Here is a 16868-nt window from a genome sequence, read left to right as displayed (position 1 = left end):
GATTTGTCAAGTTTAAATGGTGACCTAAGCTTTAGATTATAAAGAGGCTGTTTTCTCATTTTTTGCAACACTTGGTAAAGTAAGTCAAAAAACCAAAGTAGTGCATAGAAAGTACATAGGAATGTGAAGGAACAGGTGTGTTTCTGCAGAAAGTGGCGTGAGCAGAGGTGGGAGAGGGTGGTGGTGGCGGCTGTCACCTTCACTTTCCCCTGCTTGGCAGGCCTGCCTGGTTTTGACTTGGCACTGGGAAGGTAACAGTGCAAGGAGCTTTAATGCCAGCTGGGAAGGGGCAGTGGCAGTGTATGTAAATTGCCTCCCTTCAGATTTTGCAAACCAATCTAGGCATTCCCCTGGACCGAGCAGTGCCAGACAACAATCTTTGGTGTTTGAGAGAGACGTTAACATACAGCCAGAGATCATTTACTAGCAAATACCCTATTGGTCCAGCATACCTGGTGTTGATAGCCCTGGCAGTGAAGGGTGGGACACTGAAGTGGTTCAGTAAGAGGTGAAAAGTTAAAAGTTTTGTGCTGGATAAATTAATTGAACACCTTAGCAGAGGAAAAGTGCTGGGATGACTCCTGGACAGTAGGGAGCACAGTCAGTCTGAGCTTGGTTGTCTCAGATAGCAGACTGGGGCTTACTGGCTCAGCAAGCTGTTCATATTTTCTACCTGGTTCTGCACACAAATACTTCTCATCTTAGCCATGTGCTCTTCTTGTAGAAACAAATGACTGCTTATATTGGCAAATTGGTAGCTTCATGATGGTTTTCATGCAATCTGCCGTTTCTCCAGGGTGCTATTTACCAGCCCACTAGCTGAAAGTGGGATTGGGCCCTGTCATAACCACAAGGTGAATCAGGAAGCTGAAGACTTCCTAGTGCTTTACATTGAAGTACTGCTGTGCTGCATGGTAACAGACAGCGTAAATGGATAGGCAGCTAGAAGGGATTTGCGTGTTCTGACTTGTGTGCCTTCAGGCCATCAGAAGCATTTTCTCTTAATCTTTAAGAATCCTTCTGAGAGCATGCACTTAATACCTTGAAAGAAAAAAGCTATGTTCTCACTATATAGTGGTTGTAATACTTGACAACCTTTCCCAAATTAGGATAAGTAGGTCTTGTTAACACAGTATGAGCCAAAGCTGTAATAGTATTGCTCACACTTAGTTGAGTTGATGCATCCTAAGATGTAAATAGTGCTTCCTGAGGTTGTGAGTGTGCATATGGATGCAGAGCTAAGATATAGCAGCTGTTTTGCTGGCCCAATTTACATGTCACAGTGCTAGCATTGTAGGAAACCATCCATCACTGGGTGTTTGCTGAACATGGTAGGAAAATTAGGTTTTGTTTTATTACATTTTAAAAAGTAAAGTAATAGGTACTTACCAGAGCATTCTGGGGCTCTAGCGGTATCACAGTTCATTTAGTCTCTTCTGGGTAGGGCCAGAGATCTTTGCTCCAAAATAAAGGCTAAAATTCTTAGTTAAGCCAGCATCAGAGCGCTCAGAAGCCAGTCAGTTTGTGAGTTTAGCAGTTCTTCTCCTCCTACATTTACTGGTTTTTAGAACTTCTTAGCATTCTTATTCTTGCTGAGCTTGTAACTCTTTTTCATGACTTAGCAAGAAACGAGCTTTGCTGCCTGAGTGAGGCAGTGCAGGTCTGCCTTTAGACTGTGCTGTAGTAACTTGTCCTTCAAGCAAGGGAATGCAAGCTCCTTCTCATTTGAAAGCCAGAAATACTTATTCTGTAACATTCAATTCTGACACCCTGGCCAGGGAGACTTACTCAGAACTGAATGCCTTGTCCCATGTGACAGGCTAGAGCAGCTTCCAGATGGCAGAAGGACTCTGCCCCAGGCTTTGTCTTGAAACAGGAGTTCTGATATTATCTGGTAGCAGAGCAGCATTCCAGGAGCTAAAGGGTGGGGTAGTATTTAACAAGTGGGCAACCAGAAAACAAAATCCACTTAATACTAGAACAAAAGAGGTATTCAGATTTCTCCTCTGTTGAGGTATTTCACAGAGGAAGTTTGATAAGGGGAGGGTTTTTCCTAAAAGTGAAAAATTTGCCTTTGGAAGTTTTTAAAAAAATCTATAACAAAACAGTGGTAGAGTATAAGAGTCAATTGTTCTGTATTGTTAACTTTCTTATGGTCTTCCTGTGGGTTGACTCAAAATCTACTTCTCAAAAGAATCTACAGTTTTGAAAGACTGTTTCATTTGACAATATGATATGGTTTTGGGGGTTATGTTGTTTATTTTTTAGTTTCAGTCACTAACTTCAGCTCTTTTCGCAGGGCGCACATTTCCAACACATCCGTACTTCTCAGCACAGCTGGGGGCTGGGCAGCTGTCACTCTACAACATTTTGAAGGCCTACTCACTTCTGGACCAGGAAGTAGGATATTGCCAGGGCCTTAGTTTTGTAGCAGGAGTTTTGCTACTTCATATGAGTGAAGAAGATGCTTTTAAAATGCTGAAGTTTCTTATGTTTGACATTGGCCTGAGAAAACAATACCGTCCTGACATGACAATTTTGCAGGTATGATTTCATTTTTTTTAGGTAAGAGATGCTAATGTTAAATAATAATAACGCAATACAGCTAGCATTGTCAGAAACAGAACTTAAATTGAATTCTTAAAAATAGGGAAAGATAATCTAGGAAAAGAATACATCATCTTAAATGCATGCTTTTCAAATCAAAATACTTCTAGGGAAACTATGGAAAATAAGAAGACTTCTGTTGCATTCAAATGAGGTTCAAATGACCCTGCAAATGAGCCTGTTGTAGGCTCAGAGGTGACCCATCCTGTGTCTTTTAGGTGGCTTCCAGGTATTTCTTGTTTCCACACAATTTCATCCAAACATCAATTGACAAATACCTTTCTCTGTTTCTGACAAGGATGAAGCATGGACTTTGCTATTATGAATGTTAAAACATGTTGATCTTTAGTGTCTTGTTCTTATTTCATGCAGATCCAGATGTACCAATTGTCTCGACTTCTTCATGACTACCATCGAGATCTCTATAACCACCTGGAGGCTCATGAGATTGGCCCCAGCCTCTATGCTGCTCCCTGGTTTCTCACCATGTTTGCCTCCCAGTTTCCCCTTGGATTTGTATCCAGAGTGTTTGGTAATTCTTCATAAAACTTCTCTCTGTTCTTTCTGAAGTCTTACATGTGGAATCTTGGTATTCTTATAGCATTACTATCCAAGTAGATTCAGACACCCAGGAGAAATATTTTGCTTACTGTGAACAGAAGAAAAACAACAGAGGTCATCCTATGGAATGTGCAGTATATCAGTAAAAGTGGAAGAGAGAGGAGGAAAGTAAACAACAGTCCCTAATGTCTTTTCATCCCCATTATTACATTTTCCCACCTTGTAACCACTTCTGGAGAGGATGTAAAATGAAGGCAGCCATTGTATTATGACAATGACACTTCAACACTAACAATTAGTTATTTTTAATCTGAAAAGAGATGTAACAAAGACATCATCTGAGAAGTATATTCATTTACTCCATTATCATAATTTCCAGCAGTGTCAGCAGAAAATTAGCTTGAGCATTATGTTTTAAGACACACACAGAGATGGCCCTTGCAGTGTAATCATGGATTTACTCTGCAGAAATACAAGACGTTTAAACTAGTGTTTCTTGTCCTGACAGTTTTAGTTCCAAAAATGTTTGGAATCATCTGGGGTTTAGTTTCTAAAGTCACTTCTGTTGCCTATTTTTAATATCTACAGAAGCTTTCTTTTTTAATTAAATTCCAGTTAAGAATTTACCTTGATGCTTGATCTTCTGGGTGTATATTTCATAGATTGTTTGATGTCTGAGAAGATGCTTTGTTTCCTTTTCAGTTGTTTGTTTTTCCACTTCATTATGTGGTACTGGATTGTCCATAATGAGTGGGGTGGATTGGAACTTTCTCCCGAGTTCTTCTCTTCTAGTGAGAAGCCAGTTTCATTTTCCTTAGTCATTTAAGAAATGCAATGAGGAAATTGTTCATTAGCAGATTAATATTGACACTTTCTTGACTTAAAAACAATATGGTCCTGCCTACCACAAATAGGAATATAGAGCTCAGGAAGAACCAAAGAGAATCCTGTCTAGTTTCTGTTTAAGGGCATGCTAAAAATAATGCCAGAAAAGCTCACAGTGAAAAGGATGGTGTATAGAGTAAAACTATATGTCCCATGATTAGCATCCAAACTCCAGGGAAAACAGCATGGTTTTTTTCCTGGAAGAGTGCAAAGCAGGTTAATGTGCATCAACAAGTATGTAGCTGACAGTAATAATCTGTAGGAATCAAATTAGGTGCTGTATGCAACTGTCATATACTGAGTTTATAATCAGCTCATCTTTTTGTTATTCTTAATCTTTCATAGTATTGTACATGGTAAGAAGTGTTTGAATGGGGCAATTGACTGCAGTGAGGTTGTAAAAGTGCCTTCTGTATCCAGTATATTTGGAGTTCTGCCTTAATACACAGATTAGTATTTTCTCTGTCATTGAAGGATTGTAGAGCTTTAGAAAACAAAGACTTTGCATTAGAATAGAAGGCACATATACATGATCTCCACACATCTGATTTTAGATCAAGAAGAGAAAAGCATGTGTGACGGAAACTTCTTGCTTCTTAGAAACCTCTGATGTTTTTAGAAAGTTCAGTGTGACCAACACTTGCAGCTTTGTATTTCATATTTTCCTTAAATTCAGTATTTCCTTTGTATTTAATAATTTCCTTAAAACAGTATTTACTGGACCTATGTTGGTTAGGAACACTGGACATTCTCTTACATTAGAAAGTAAAGTCTTATCCTCACCCATACTAAGGACTCTGAAACAGAACTTTAAACAGAAAAGTTTAGAGCTGTCACTCTGCCAGTGGCTGTCAGTAGCAACATGGCAAGTTAAAATCCAATCATTTTTGATCTATATATTCACACATTCTTGCAGAACATATATACACAGATTTTCATTGCTCAGTTATGAGAACCCTTGGGAGGAAAGTACGTTGATGCTGAAGTGACTGAATTATAGGTTACTAACAGTCTGAGAATGCACTGCCATTTTCTAGCATGTTATCTTCTGAACCCCTAGTTGAAACTAGCCCACTCATATTTAATTATATAATTGTTACAGACCATTCTTTTGGATTTCCATAGAGCATGCTTTTTGCAGACATCTAACAGGCAATATGTAAAAGAAATGGGCTAGACCGTTTTATGCATCAAATAGCAAAACTCCATTTAAGTTTTCATTTATCTGTCCAAACTTGGAACACTTCTGAGCAGGAGCTGATGAAAGTAGAGTGTTACGAAAGATGCGTTCTTTAGTACCCCTGCTTACTTATTCATAGAGGAGATTTGATAGAATAGTGTTTATTTTGTTTCAAGATTGTAGATAAAACTTAATTTTTTTTAATCTTGTAGGCTGCCAGTCATGCTGACATTAATTTGGGTACCTTCACTGTGTTGTTGTTGGCTGGGAGCCCGCTTAATATGAAGCATGGGGAGTGGATAACAAACAGGTCTTTGTTAAGTACTTGCTGTTTTAAATGAGAGAGGGATTTCAGCCGTGTATTACCAGCTCAGTCATACAGACTTTCATTAACAACTTTCAGGTCACCTTGAGTTAATCTTCATGTCATTATGAGGCAGGTGCTGAATCATAAAAACACATTCTTTTTAGCTTTGCTTTTTTCACTTTGTGTTTCTAGCTGTTCTTCAGTATTTCCTGTGCTAATACAGAGCTTTCCCTATGAATCATTTTCCCATACTTTTGAGTTTCAATAGAGAATTGAGGCAGATGCCTTCTGTGTTACCACTTTTTAATCATTTCTACCACTGGAGTTCACATTCAGCTCAACACAGCTGATAAATGTTGCACCCCTTCTAGGACAAATGGCAAGAAAGTGTGAGATTTGTGGTTAGTTTTTACTTGTGCTTTTCTTTCTTGGAGAGAGAGAGTGAAATGAGTTATGGCTTCAACATTGCAAGCTAAAGAGTGCAAGAGGGGAATTTCATTATCATACAAATTTGAAAATAGAGTTTGGTTTTACTAAGAAAGGCTGTTAGCCAGTGCTTTCATAGGTTCTTCACTACATCAGAGATAACTGTAGTTTTGCTAGTAGTCCTTACAACGTGGTGGGTTTTTTCTATCTCTTTGCTTTACTCTTCTTTTTTCTTTCTTTCTTTCTTTTTTTTTTAGTATCAAGGTTTTTTGGGGTTTTTTTGTGTCACCGTGCTACTTCTTGTGTTAAGTGTTTGTGTATTGAAGTATTGCTTGTGGCTGCATTCACAGCTTCAAATACAAAGTAGGGAAAGAACAAGAGAGAAGCCCTTTCAAAATAATTTTATATTTAGGAGCTATAATAAAAACCCCACAGTATCTTCTATTCCTTTATCACCTCCATCAGTATTGTTTAATTCATTAGATGCTTCTGTCTGTAGCAAGGTGAGCCCTTCCATGAAACCAGGAGCAGATTCTGACAGTAGCAGGAAAGTCAAGTGCTGGGCAATGCTGTTTGTACAGACTAGGTTTCTTGTCTGATGCCTTTATTGCAGACTTCTATTTCTTTACTCTATAAATACATAGGCACTTTGGAAAGGAAAGGAAAGGAAAGGAAAGGAAAGGAAAGGAAAGGAAAGGAAAGGAAAGGAAAGGAAAGGAAAGGAAAGGAAAGGAAAGGAAAGGAAAGGAAAGGAAAGGAAAGGAAAGGAAAGGAAAGGAAAGGAAAGGAAAGGAAAGGAAAGGAAAGGAAAGGAAAGGAAAGGAAAGGAAAAAGACACTGTATATTGTGGTTTCAGTGTGCTTGGTATGCCAGGTGCTGTCATTGCAGGGCCACCTGCAATATTTACACCTAAGCTTTATGACTAAGATTTCAAGGTATTTATTAATATCCTTATTAGCATATTAACAGAAGTGGTTGAGACACATACTAAAAATAAACACATGCACCTGAAACTTGAGGCTACTGGAAAGTGTGCATTTAGCCTCATGTGCTAAATGTTGTATTGTGGTTTTGTGGCTTTTTCCACCACAGAGAAAAAACGAATTTCAGATCTTCAGTTGTGTCTTCAGGTATAGGCTTTTTCCCTGTTGTATTAGGATTTTTAAAGGGCATTGGGATTAGATTTCTATTCAAATTTATATTCCTACAAACATGAAAACAGCCCACTAAACTATTACATGCACAAAAAGTGGCAACATTGATAAGCTTGACTACCTAGTTTATTGTAGACTTAGCTTAAACTTGAATTTCTTTTTTTTTTGGTGAAAACTCACTAAACAAATTAGTAAGTGATTGTGCTAGTCAGATGTACTATTCACAGTAATAACTTTGATCTTATAAAACTTCTAAAGCCAAGAGCACATGTCCAGCACAGTGTATCTAACCTCCAGGTCACTCCTATCAGAAGTTGTTGTCCTTTGACTATTTTTTGCTTTGATATTCTTGTCAAAAGATGTGCTTGCTTGATATAACCTGTTTTTTCCTTGTTTTCACAGATATGCTCTTTCTTCAAGGATCAGAGGCTATATTTAAAGTGGCTTTAAGCCTTTTGGGAAGCCACAAGCCCTTGATTCTGCAGCATGAGAATCTAGAAACTATTGTTGATTTTATTAAAAGCACTCTCCCCAACTTGGGTTTGGTACAGATGGAAAAGACCATTAGTCAGGTATGAAATAAACTGAACACATGGTATGCAAAGGAATACTCTTGTTAAGTTCTCGACAGAAAAAGCAGAACAGCTACTACTTCTAGCTGGGAACTCCCTTGTAGTTTGGAAGATGTTGAAAACTTCTGGAAGCAGATGACTTGTAAACCAAGATGACTTAGTAGCTGTGTATGATATTGTAACCATTGGTTATTGTCACTTTATGAAACCTTTAGTGAAAATTAATTCTTATTTCACCAAAGCTTGCCTTCCAAGTCTCATATCAGAAGCAAAATTTGACCTGCAAGAGCCTCACAAATGTTAACCTTACTTAATGAAATTAGAAGCCTTCCCACATGCACTCTGTCTCTACTGGCTTTTATGATGCTGGCCCAGTGTGTAACAACAGCACCTTTCTAATTCTGTCAGGAGTACATGGGACAGTGCAGATTTGCAGTGAGTAGTGACTCTAGACAACAAAACTTGGAATTCTTGATACAATTATTTTGAACAGCAGACAAGGAAAATGATGCAACATTGCTAACACTCCAGATGATACTGATGTATTATGAAAAAAACAGAAATTATTTCAATTAAGGCTTGCCTGTTTAAAAACCCTACATGTTTTTTATACTTCTCATCTAAACTGCTTCAGACAAATGGAAGATGGGCTTTAGCCAGTTTTTCTGAGAAGGCCTTTTGTAGTCCAGAACATAGGGGCTGCACTGTGCAGAACTGCAGATGCTGACTCCCCCCTCAAGGGCTGCCAGAGATCAAAGCCTGTGGGTTGATAAGGAAAGCAGCAGCAGCAGTGCTCTGCAGAGGGCTGGTGAGGGGCTCCCCCTGAGCCCTGGCAGCAAAGCTTCAGGGGGACACAGCTCACATTAGGGCCAGAAAAAAGGCTCCTAGTGCTTACTGTCAAAGGAAAGGAATGAGAGCTAGAACATCTGTGCAGGAGGAAGGAAAGCAAGGAATTTCCAAGGGACAAAGGGGGTTGTGTGTTACCTGCCAGGCTGAAAAACTTGCAGTGTTTAGGTGACCTGCATAAAACCATGTGCTTTGAGCTGAAGAAGGGAGGGAATGCTCTGTTTAGGCAGCCCTGACTGCTCTAAATTGAAAGTGGGAAAGTAGAAGTGAGTAGAAAGAGGAGCAGTGGGAAGGTAGGAGTGAGTAGAAGGAAGAGCAGTTCCCCACTTTGATCAGGGCTGACTCTGAAGAGAGCAGCAGCTTGACCAGCCCACAGTCCATACACAGCTCCTGGGTTAATCCCCATGCTCCTCATCCTTCTGCAGCATGGCCTTTGGTTCCATGCCTTAACGTGCCTTCACTTAGCTAGGTTTCAAATCAAACATTCTCTTGCCTCATGGTTCCCTTCTTTCAGATTTCATACTCTGGTTATGACAGCAGGGATCTCCCTCCCTCCTCAGGAGCACAGAGGCTAAAAGTGGCAGAGGTCATAAGAGGAACTAACTGAATTGCACTGCTTGTTTTATTGAAATTTCAACAGGGTGTCTTCTCCAGAGATGCTCAGATTCACAGAAAATGAAAACTCCCTATGTGTAATCAAACTCAAATTAAAATTGTATTTCAGCCTTCTGTGCTTAAATGCTCAGTATATACATTTCTGCTGCTATTTAACTACGAGATAATTTTTTATTGGACACGTGACAAAACTTTTCATAATCTGGTGTTTTCTTTAGCCAACAGTTAAAGTTTTGTAGACAGAGCAGATAAATAAAATAGGCAAATGTCCCTGTTACTTTTAACAGGTATTTCAGACGGGATTTGACATTTGACTCATTTTCAAAATGAATAAAGTACAAGAGGTTTAAAAATAAAGAATGACCCTGGAATTTCCCTTCTTGGGCTATTTTTCAAATACATTTTTAAATCAACTTTTATTTCTTCTATGTTCTATGATTGGCACACTTGTCCTTTTCATTTAGTACCTTCTTCACTGCTTGTAGTGGAAATTGGAGTCATATTAATGAATAATTTGTAGGCAGATGTTTGCCAAAACCTAGAAAAAGGAAAAGAAAATAGTGAGTTTTTTTCCCTTGGGTTATTCTGCTTCTCAATTTATTTATCTGCTTTTAAAATAAAAGTTTTTCTTAATATTCATGGATAAGACTGAGCATTTGTTTCAGTGATTTGTATTTAACAATAATAGAAATCTATTTTGATGTTACATTATGTTTTTGTTAAGTGTGTTAGTGTAAGAAAATTTATTCTTTCAGTCTATAAAAATACTATAGAGTCATAAATAAAGATAGCAAAGTCTACTGTTTTTCATTTAAGGCTTTTATTTTACTTAACCTTACACATGTGGCAGGACTGTGGACCACACTTTTTCTGAACTGACAGCTAATTCTGGGTTCTGACTAGAAGGGTTTATGCCAAACTGAGATGTATTAAATTTGAAAAGGGGAATACCCTACAAAGTCCACACCCTCGAAACCTTTAGTGTAAGTAGTTTTGCTGAAGTCAGGCAGCAAATCAGTAGCAGAATTTTTAAGTAGATCCAGTGCCAATGTATTGCGCTCTACTGCCTCAGGCTTGCAATTTCCACAACAGAAAATGTGAATGCCAAAAAAATAAGGGGTTTTTTGTATGCATTGATTAAATATCTGAGTCTAGATCTAGATCAATAGATTTTAAAGCCTTGAAAGAGCAACGATTTTGATCTGCACAGCACCTAATAATATTTTTCTATACAACAGGTGTTTGAAATGGATATTGCCAAGCAGTTGCAAGCTTATGAAGTTGAATATCATGTGCTTCAGGACGAGCTTATAGATTCATCTTTAAATGACAATCAGAGACTGGATAAATTAGAAAAGGCAAACAGCAGCTTACGCAAGCAAAACTTTGATCTCCTGGAAGAACTGCAGGTAAAATTAATATCTCATATAAATTAACATTCTAATTTTCTAATTTATGCACCACTTCAGAAGAGCCTGTCCTACTCCACATCACAGGAAGGATTGGTGTTTGGTCTAGTGAATTTAAAATGTAGCCATTTAAAAAGTTTTATTTAGTTTAGCCCTCAAAGTTTACATGCAGAAGAAATTCTGAGAGAGGGGTGGTTAGAGCATATACTTGCAGTTAGTGAAAAGTTGATTCAACACACTGCCTCTTCTCTTGTAATTAAAATCATATCTTTAGAAGATAACTGAAACTAAAGTGCTTTTTCAACTTCATTTTTATATTTTCAGTCACTGCTTTATTACAGCAGAAATACTACTCTGACAAAAATGGGTATACTAATTGTAATGTCACAATTTAGGATACATTAGAGAAAGGATACATTGTCTAAAGGCATGCATTCTATTGCAATTTTTTAGCTGTTTTTCAGATTGTTTAAACATTATGTGAAATAATAATTTCTAAAATATATATTCTGCAGCTTTTTCAGAGGCAGCATACCTATTCTTTGTAAGGGGTTATTCTTTGCTTATCTGAGTAAGAAGTCAGTTTTCTGGCTGCTTTATAACAGGATGTTTGCTATAGAACTTTTGACTGTGCATTTAGTTTGATGGAGAAAGGGACTTCAAGGGTAAGAAGCAGACATTTCAAACCTCTTAGTTATTGTTAGACATAAACTTTGTAAGATAATTGGTGAGGGAAGTTTAGGTTTCTCAGAATTGGTTCTTTTTTCCTGACTAAAGCCAGTCAATCATGCAGATTTAGATTGCCCCTCCTAACAAAAATTTGCTTCAGCTGTACATTCTGATCCTGTGAGATCTGATCCTGTTTTAGGTTCTAGGTTGAGCCTTAGAAAAGTCAGAAGGAAAGGCACTCTTCTGCAAGATATTTTCATAAAGCTTTGGGTAAATATGGACAAGGAAATTGTTGGATACAGTAAGGGGAAGATAGATTTCTGGGATGATATTCAAGATGTGATGTCCTGTAAATACCTGTATCAAGGATCTTCAGCTTGGGAAGTGTGGGCTGGACAGTGGACAGTGTGGTGGATTGAAAACTGGCTGAAAGGCTTGTGATCAGTGGCACAGAGTCCAGTTGGAGGCCTGTGACTAGCAGTGTTGCACAAGGTTCAATAATGGGCCCAGTATTATTTGTCTCATTCATCAAAGATTTGAATGAAGGGGCAGAGGCCTCCTCAGTGGGTTCACTGAGGGCACAAAGCTGGGAGGAGCAGCCAATACCCCAGAGTGCTGTGCAGCCCTTCAGAAGGGCCTCAGCAGGCTGGAGAGATGGGCAGAGAAGAACTGAGTGAAATTTAACAAGGGGGAGTGCAGGTCCTGCAGCTGGGGAGGAATAACCCCAGGCACCAGCACAGGCTGGGGGCCAACCTGCTGGGGAGCAGCTCTGTGGAGAAGGACCTGGGGGACCTGGTGGACAACAGGCTGTCCATGAGCCAGCAAAGTGTCCTTGTGGCCAAGAAGGCCAGTGGAATTCTGTGGGGCATTAGGAACTGCATTGCCAGTGGGTCAAGGGAGGTCATCCTGTCCCTCTACTCAGCCCTGGTGAGGCACATCAGGAGTGCTGTGCCCAGTTCTGGGCTTCTCAGTACAAGAGAGACATGGAGCTCCTGGAGCAGGTCATCAGGATATGAAGAGAAGGTGTGAAGTGGATGGAGCCAGGCTGCACTCAGAGGTGCAGAGCAGTAGGAAAAGAGGGAATGGGCAGAAACTGATGCATAGGAAGTTCCACCTGAACATGAGAACTTTACAATGTCCTTGACTGAGAACTGTCGCAGGTGGCCCAGAGAGGTTGTGGAGTCTCCCTCACTGGAGATATTCAAAAGCACTCAGGACACAGTCCTGAATGACATGCTCTAGGGGACCCTGGTTGAGCAGGGAGGTTGCAAATGGATGACCTCTAGGGATCGCTTCCAACCCTATCCACTCTGTGATTTTGTGATGTTCCACCCACTCCTGTCCCTATAGACTTGATAGCCTTAAGCAGTTTATTATGAAGCTCATCTCCACCTGAGTACTGGCAAGTCAGCAGCTAGAACAGCAGGGAACTTCAGTCTCTAACACTGTAGTGTTGGAGCAATCCCTTTGTCTTGGAGGTGGGCTGCATCAGACCTTGTTTCATAGGGTGGAAGGTGACCCATTGCTGATAGGAGGGAAATGCATCACCAGATAATGTCAATGGGTCAGTATCATTTGTCAATACTTTGTCCCCAAGGGCTGAACTTTTTAACCCATCATAATTACATGATGGGTAGTGGGCTCATCAGAAAGGGAAATACTTTCCTGAAAGCAAAGACCACCCTGTACTCATCCTGTCTCCAAATGTTATTGTCCAGTGCTGAAACTTCCAAACAGATATCTGACGTTGTCAGAGTACCTACAGGTCTCACATGATGACTGAACCATCTAATGCTTTGTTTCACCATGAAGTAGAACACCAGTATGTGCAGCCTTTTGAGGGGGAACTTCTGAAATTTTTCACAATGTGTTTTCCATTTGCATATTGCTCTAAATCCTCTTCTCCTTTGCCTTCCAACCTAGTATTCATTGGACTCAATGTTGAGGTGAAATGAGGATGCAGCTAACATGTTGACTTGTCTTTGTTTTGCAAAGCAACAACTGTGGCTAGCCAAAAATATCTCCCAACTGACCAATACAGAAGCTTATCTTAACCTGCAGTTCTTCGGTATAAAATTTGCAGATTTGTCAACTTTTTAATTTCATTACTTTGCATTATATTTTGAGTTTAATTTTTCATAATTTCTTTAATATTTTATATATATTCATGTATCTCAAAAAATAGTTTAAAGATGGTTTCAGTCATCAATAAATTTACCATCTTTTCCCTTCCCATACTTTCTCCCCTCCTATCTTTTTACTTTGATAGGTGGCTAATGGAAAAATCCAAAACCTTGAAGCTACAGTAGAGCTTTTATTGACCAATGAAGGCAAACTGAAGCAGACCATTCTCACTCTTGAGCAGGAGCGAGCAGCTCTGCTGAAAGCTGTGGAAGAGATGCAAAAAAAGATGGGTGATACAGATGGGAAGCCTCTTCTTACTAGACAAGAACTGGATGCTGACTGAGCTGCACAGTTGTAAGGGAGCAGAGAAGCTGAGCAAGAAACAAAGGGAAGAACTGAGTCATTTTGTCATGATCCATGGGGATTTGACATTGTCGTGTTTGTTGTACACACCTTACTGTGGCAAAGCAAGATAAGGGCATGGTGGATTTCCATATTAGAGAAGCTGGTTGCCTGGGGAAAGACTGTTCTCTTCCTAGTATGTAGAAATACTGTGAAGAGTAAGATGCCACACAAGAAATAGTAAACAGGAGAAACTTGCTAGTGTGTGCAGTTATATGCAAGACACTGTAAATATGGTATGGATTCTTCAATAAGTGCTTCTAAACCTAAGTGCTTTGGGTTTGTCACACTTTTGTTTGTGTCTGGATCACCACCGAGTTAATTAGCACATCCTTTAGAAGGTCTTTTGAAGAAATATGTCAGTGTGAAACCTTTGAATGGATGACTGTCCCATTGCAGCTGTGCAGTGGTAACATTTACAGGTGATTTGTATTGGACTTGAAATTTTTGTTGATGTAATTCCCCTACAGCTTGGCTGGGTTCTGTTAATTATGTTGTTTACACCTCAGAAAACTGCTTCCTGATGCTTGAAGGTGTGAATCCATTGAACTCCAGGGAGCTGGACATTATCATATGTAACTATGCATAACTGGGAGTTGCCTTCCTTTTTTTAAGTATGTTGGTTTAGTATATTTCTTCTTTAACTACCATTAATTTAGTGTATTGTTAGTTAGCATTATCTGATAAACATACTGTATATAGTAATTGCATTATTCTTAACAAAATATACTGACATTAATTTGGTGAAGCCTGTGACTCTTGCAGCATCATTCAAGGATTTCTATTCAGACTCTTCAAATTTCATCTTATTTATTTCTGATCTGCTGTGTGATGTAAGACATTGTTTTTTCTGGGAAAATAATATCCACTGTCATTTTTTCTCCCTTTATTTGCTACTCTCTGCCCACCCATCCTTTAAGAAATCTAAAGACTTTTTCTGAAGAAGTGGAGTCATTTCAAGAGCTTCATGGTGTGCCAGATATGCTTAAACTGTTTCATAAAGGGTATAGAAGTTCTAATTAGGACACCCTTATTTTGCAATGCATCTTTCAAATAAGATTACATATCTAAAAGAGTAAGTCTCACTTTTCTTAATGCAAAAGTAGTTTGCAAGCCAGTTAAAGCAACATTGTGCAATAATACCCATGGATATGCTGTTGTTGGGTTAACTTCAGAATTAGGAATATTGCCATAGTTTTTTTCAGTCACTAAGCACTGAGTTTATAGGCACTGGTGTTTTGTTATAGTGGAGATTCACCCAGGACGTGATTTTTATATGTTTGGTTTTTGCAAGTCCACTTTGTATTCACTTAGTATTGAAATTCCACATACATCAGTTATTATTAATCCATTTACCTCTTAAGCTTGTTTTTTTTTTAATTTGGAAATCCACAGTGAAGCTTATGCTTCATGTTTAAAATCTTGTCATAATGGACCTCATACTGTCAGATCACTCAGTAATGTTGCATTTTTACAGCATAGTGCCATAGTTCATTCACTGACTTTTTAACAAAAGCAATAAAAATAATAATAATCTATGCCTACATCTATGTTGTTACATTTTTTGGTATTCAAACACAAAATCACAGTTGGTGGGGTGCCAGTTCAGAACCATGTGAGATGAGACTTCCCCTGGAAGTACGGTGCTGTCTACAGTGGTTGTTCATTTCCATTCAGCTCCCTGGTCCAATGAAACAGTTCCTTCTATATAGTTGGGAAAGCCTAAAGTTGCTTGTTACCTATTTACTAGTTCATGCTTTCTGAGAACAGTGACTCTAGTTCTCATCTAAGTGCACTTAGTAATGCACTTACACAAATTCTCAGTAAAAGGGTTTGGACTAGAAGTTGAAAGGAAGTAATACCACTTACCAAGCTGCCAACTTTGTAAAAGCTCAGGGCTTTTCCATCCAGAAGCATGAGAAGGAAATAATAGAGCCCAGAGCTAGTCCCAGATACTTGATACTCCAACTATGCTGTAGCTAAGCATCCTTAAAAATGTGTAAAATTAGGTCTCCTATTTTCTGAGCACCAGAAATTGTCATCACATACCATCTTCTACCATTCACAGAAAATCAAAGTTGAAATAATCCACATTTTCTCCATATCACTTCTACAGATAAAAATCCCCAGCAGTGATGCCTAATCTTTGAAGAAAAGAAAAAACAGTGAAGAAAGAAGGAGGGAAGGAAGGAAGGGGTTCATTGGTATGTGCAACTTGGGCTTCCAAAGGTGCATGACAAATGCAGCAAGGGATGCAGTGTGTGCTAGTGAGTTACATGGATGCAGTAGTCCAGAGAGAGACTAGCCTGAAATGTGGCAAGAACTGATGTTGACATGTGCAACAAGAAAAAGGCTGGATCTCTGAAACCTTTGCAGTGAGCACTGCTGCATGGACGGAGCACTGGCTGGGGTGTGTCGTGGTCACCAGTTCTGGTTTGGTTTTCTTCCAGTGAGTAACTGTGGTAGGTACCTGGGACATGCTGTGCTTCCAACTGTCTGATGTACTTCTTCTTGCCCTGGTGTCTACTTCCAGAGATCATTAATTCTTACAGAATTGGAGAAATGATACAGTGCCTATCGTGGGAAAATCAAAGCACTTTCATAAAGGCACAAGTTCTCTTGTTTAGAGTGAGAACTGAGTCACAAAAAAGTGCAATGATTTGCACCAAATATTTCAATTTCTCACTGGTTGCTCACATCCAGTGCAATCTAGATCTTCTAAGTCATGTCAAACTGTCTTACTGGTTTTCTGAAAGATTGTTCCAGGAGGTCTGTAACATGTACTTGGTATGTCAGGCAATGCTCTGCTGCTCTGCCAAAACAATATAAAGTGGGAAATGCAGGCACTGGAACCTTGACCTTTACTGGCAGCTATTCCTCCCTCCCAAAAGTCACTCTCTCAGTCCCACTAAAACATGTTGTGGCCTTGCCAGGTACCTCTGCAGGTACCCAGCACACACCGGCTCTTGTTTGACACCTGCTGGAGTGGAGGCACTGCCAGCAATTCTGAGCAGCAAGGACTGTAGTATAGCAGTCAATAAATATTACTGGAATTTTTTTCAAACACAATAATCTGATAGGAATTGCATTATTTAGGACTAAATCACAAAA

The 16868-nt window shown here is 39.2% G+C and overlaps 1 protein-coding gene across 8 annotated transcripts in view; it reads left to right on the top strand.

Annotated features, from left to right (window-relative positions):
- Nucleotides 1-15303, top strand: part of TBC1D1 (TBC1 domain family member 1) — a 101100-nt gene extending 85797 nt beyond the window's left edge. For all 8 annotated transcript variants that reach the window (XM_071432555.1, XM_071432553.1, XM_071432557.1 and 5 more), the window contains 5 exons: nucleotides 2300-2544; nucleotides 2980-3139; nucleotides 7523-7692; nucleotides 10392-10562; nucleotides 13501-15303. In XM_071432555.1, the coding sequence (XP_071288656.1) occupies nucleotides 2300-2544; nucleotides 2980-3139; nucleotides 7523-7692; nucleotides 10392-10562; nucleotides 13501-13698 (944 nt within the window). In that variant the 3' untranslated portion in view covers nucleotides 13699-15303. The remainder of the gene's footprint in view (nucleotides 1-2299; nucleotides 2545-2979; nucleotides 3140-7522; nucleotides 7693-10391; nucleotides 10563-13500) is intronic.
- The last annotated feature ends 1565 nt before the right edge of the window (nucleotides 15304-16868 follow it).

This window comes from Agelaius tricolor, unplaced genomic scaffold, assembly GCF_023055355.1.
Source record: "Agelaius tricolor isolate 1412-34295 unplaced genomic scaffold, bAgeTri1.0.p SCAF_8, whole genome shotgun sequence".
NCBI classification, from domain to species: domain Eukaryota; kingdom Metazoa; phylum Chordata; class Aves; order Passeriformes; family Icteridae; genus Agelaius; species Agelaius tricolor.
The sequence above is the reverse complement of the archived record's forward strand: the minus strand, read 5'-3'. Positions and strand labels throughout refer to the sequence as shown.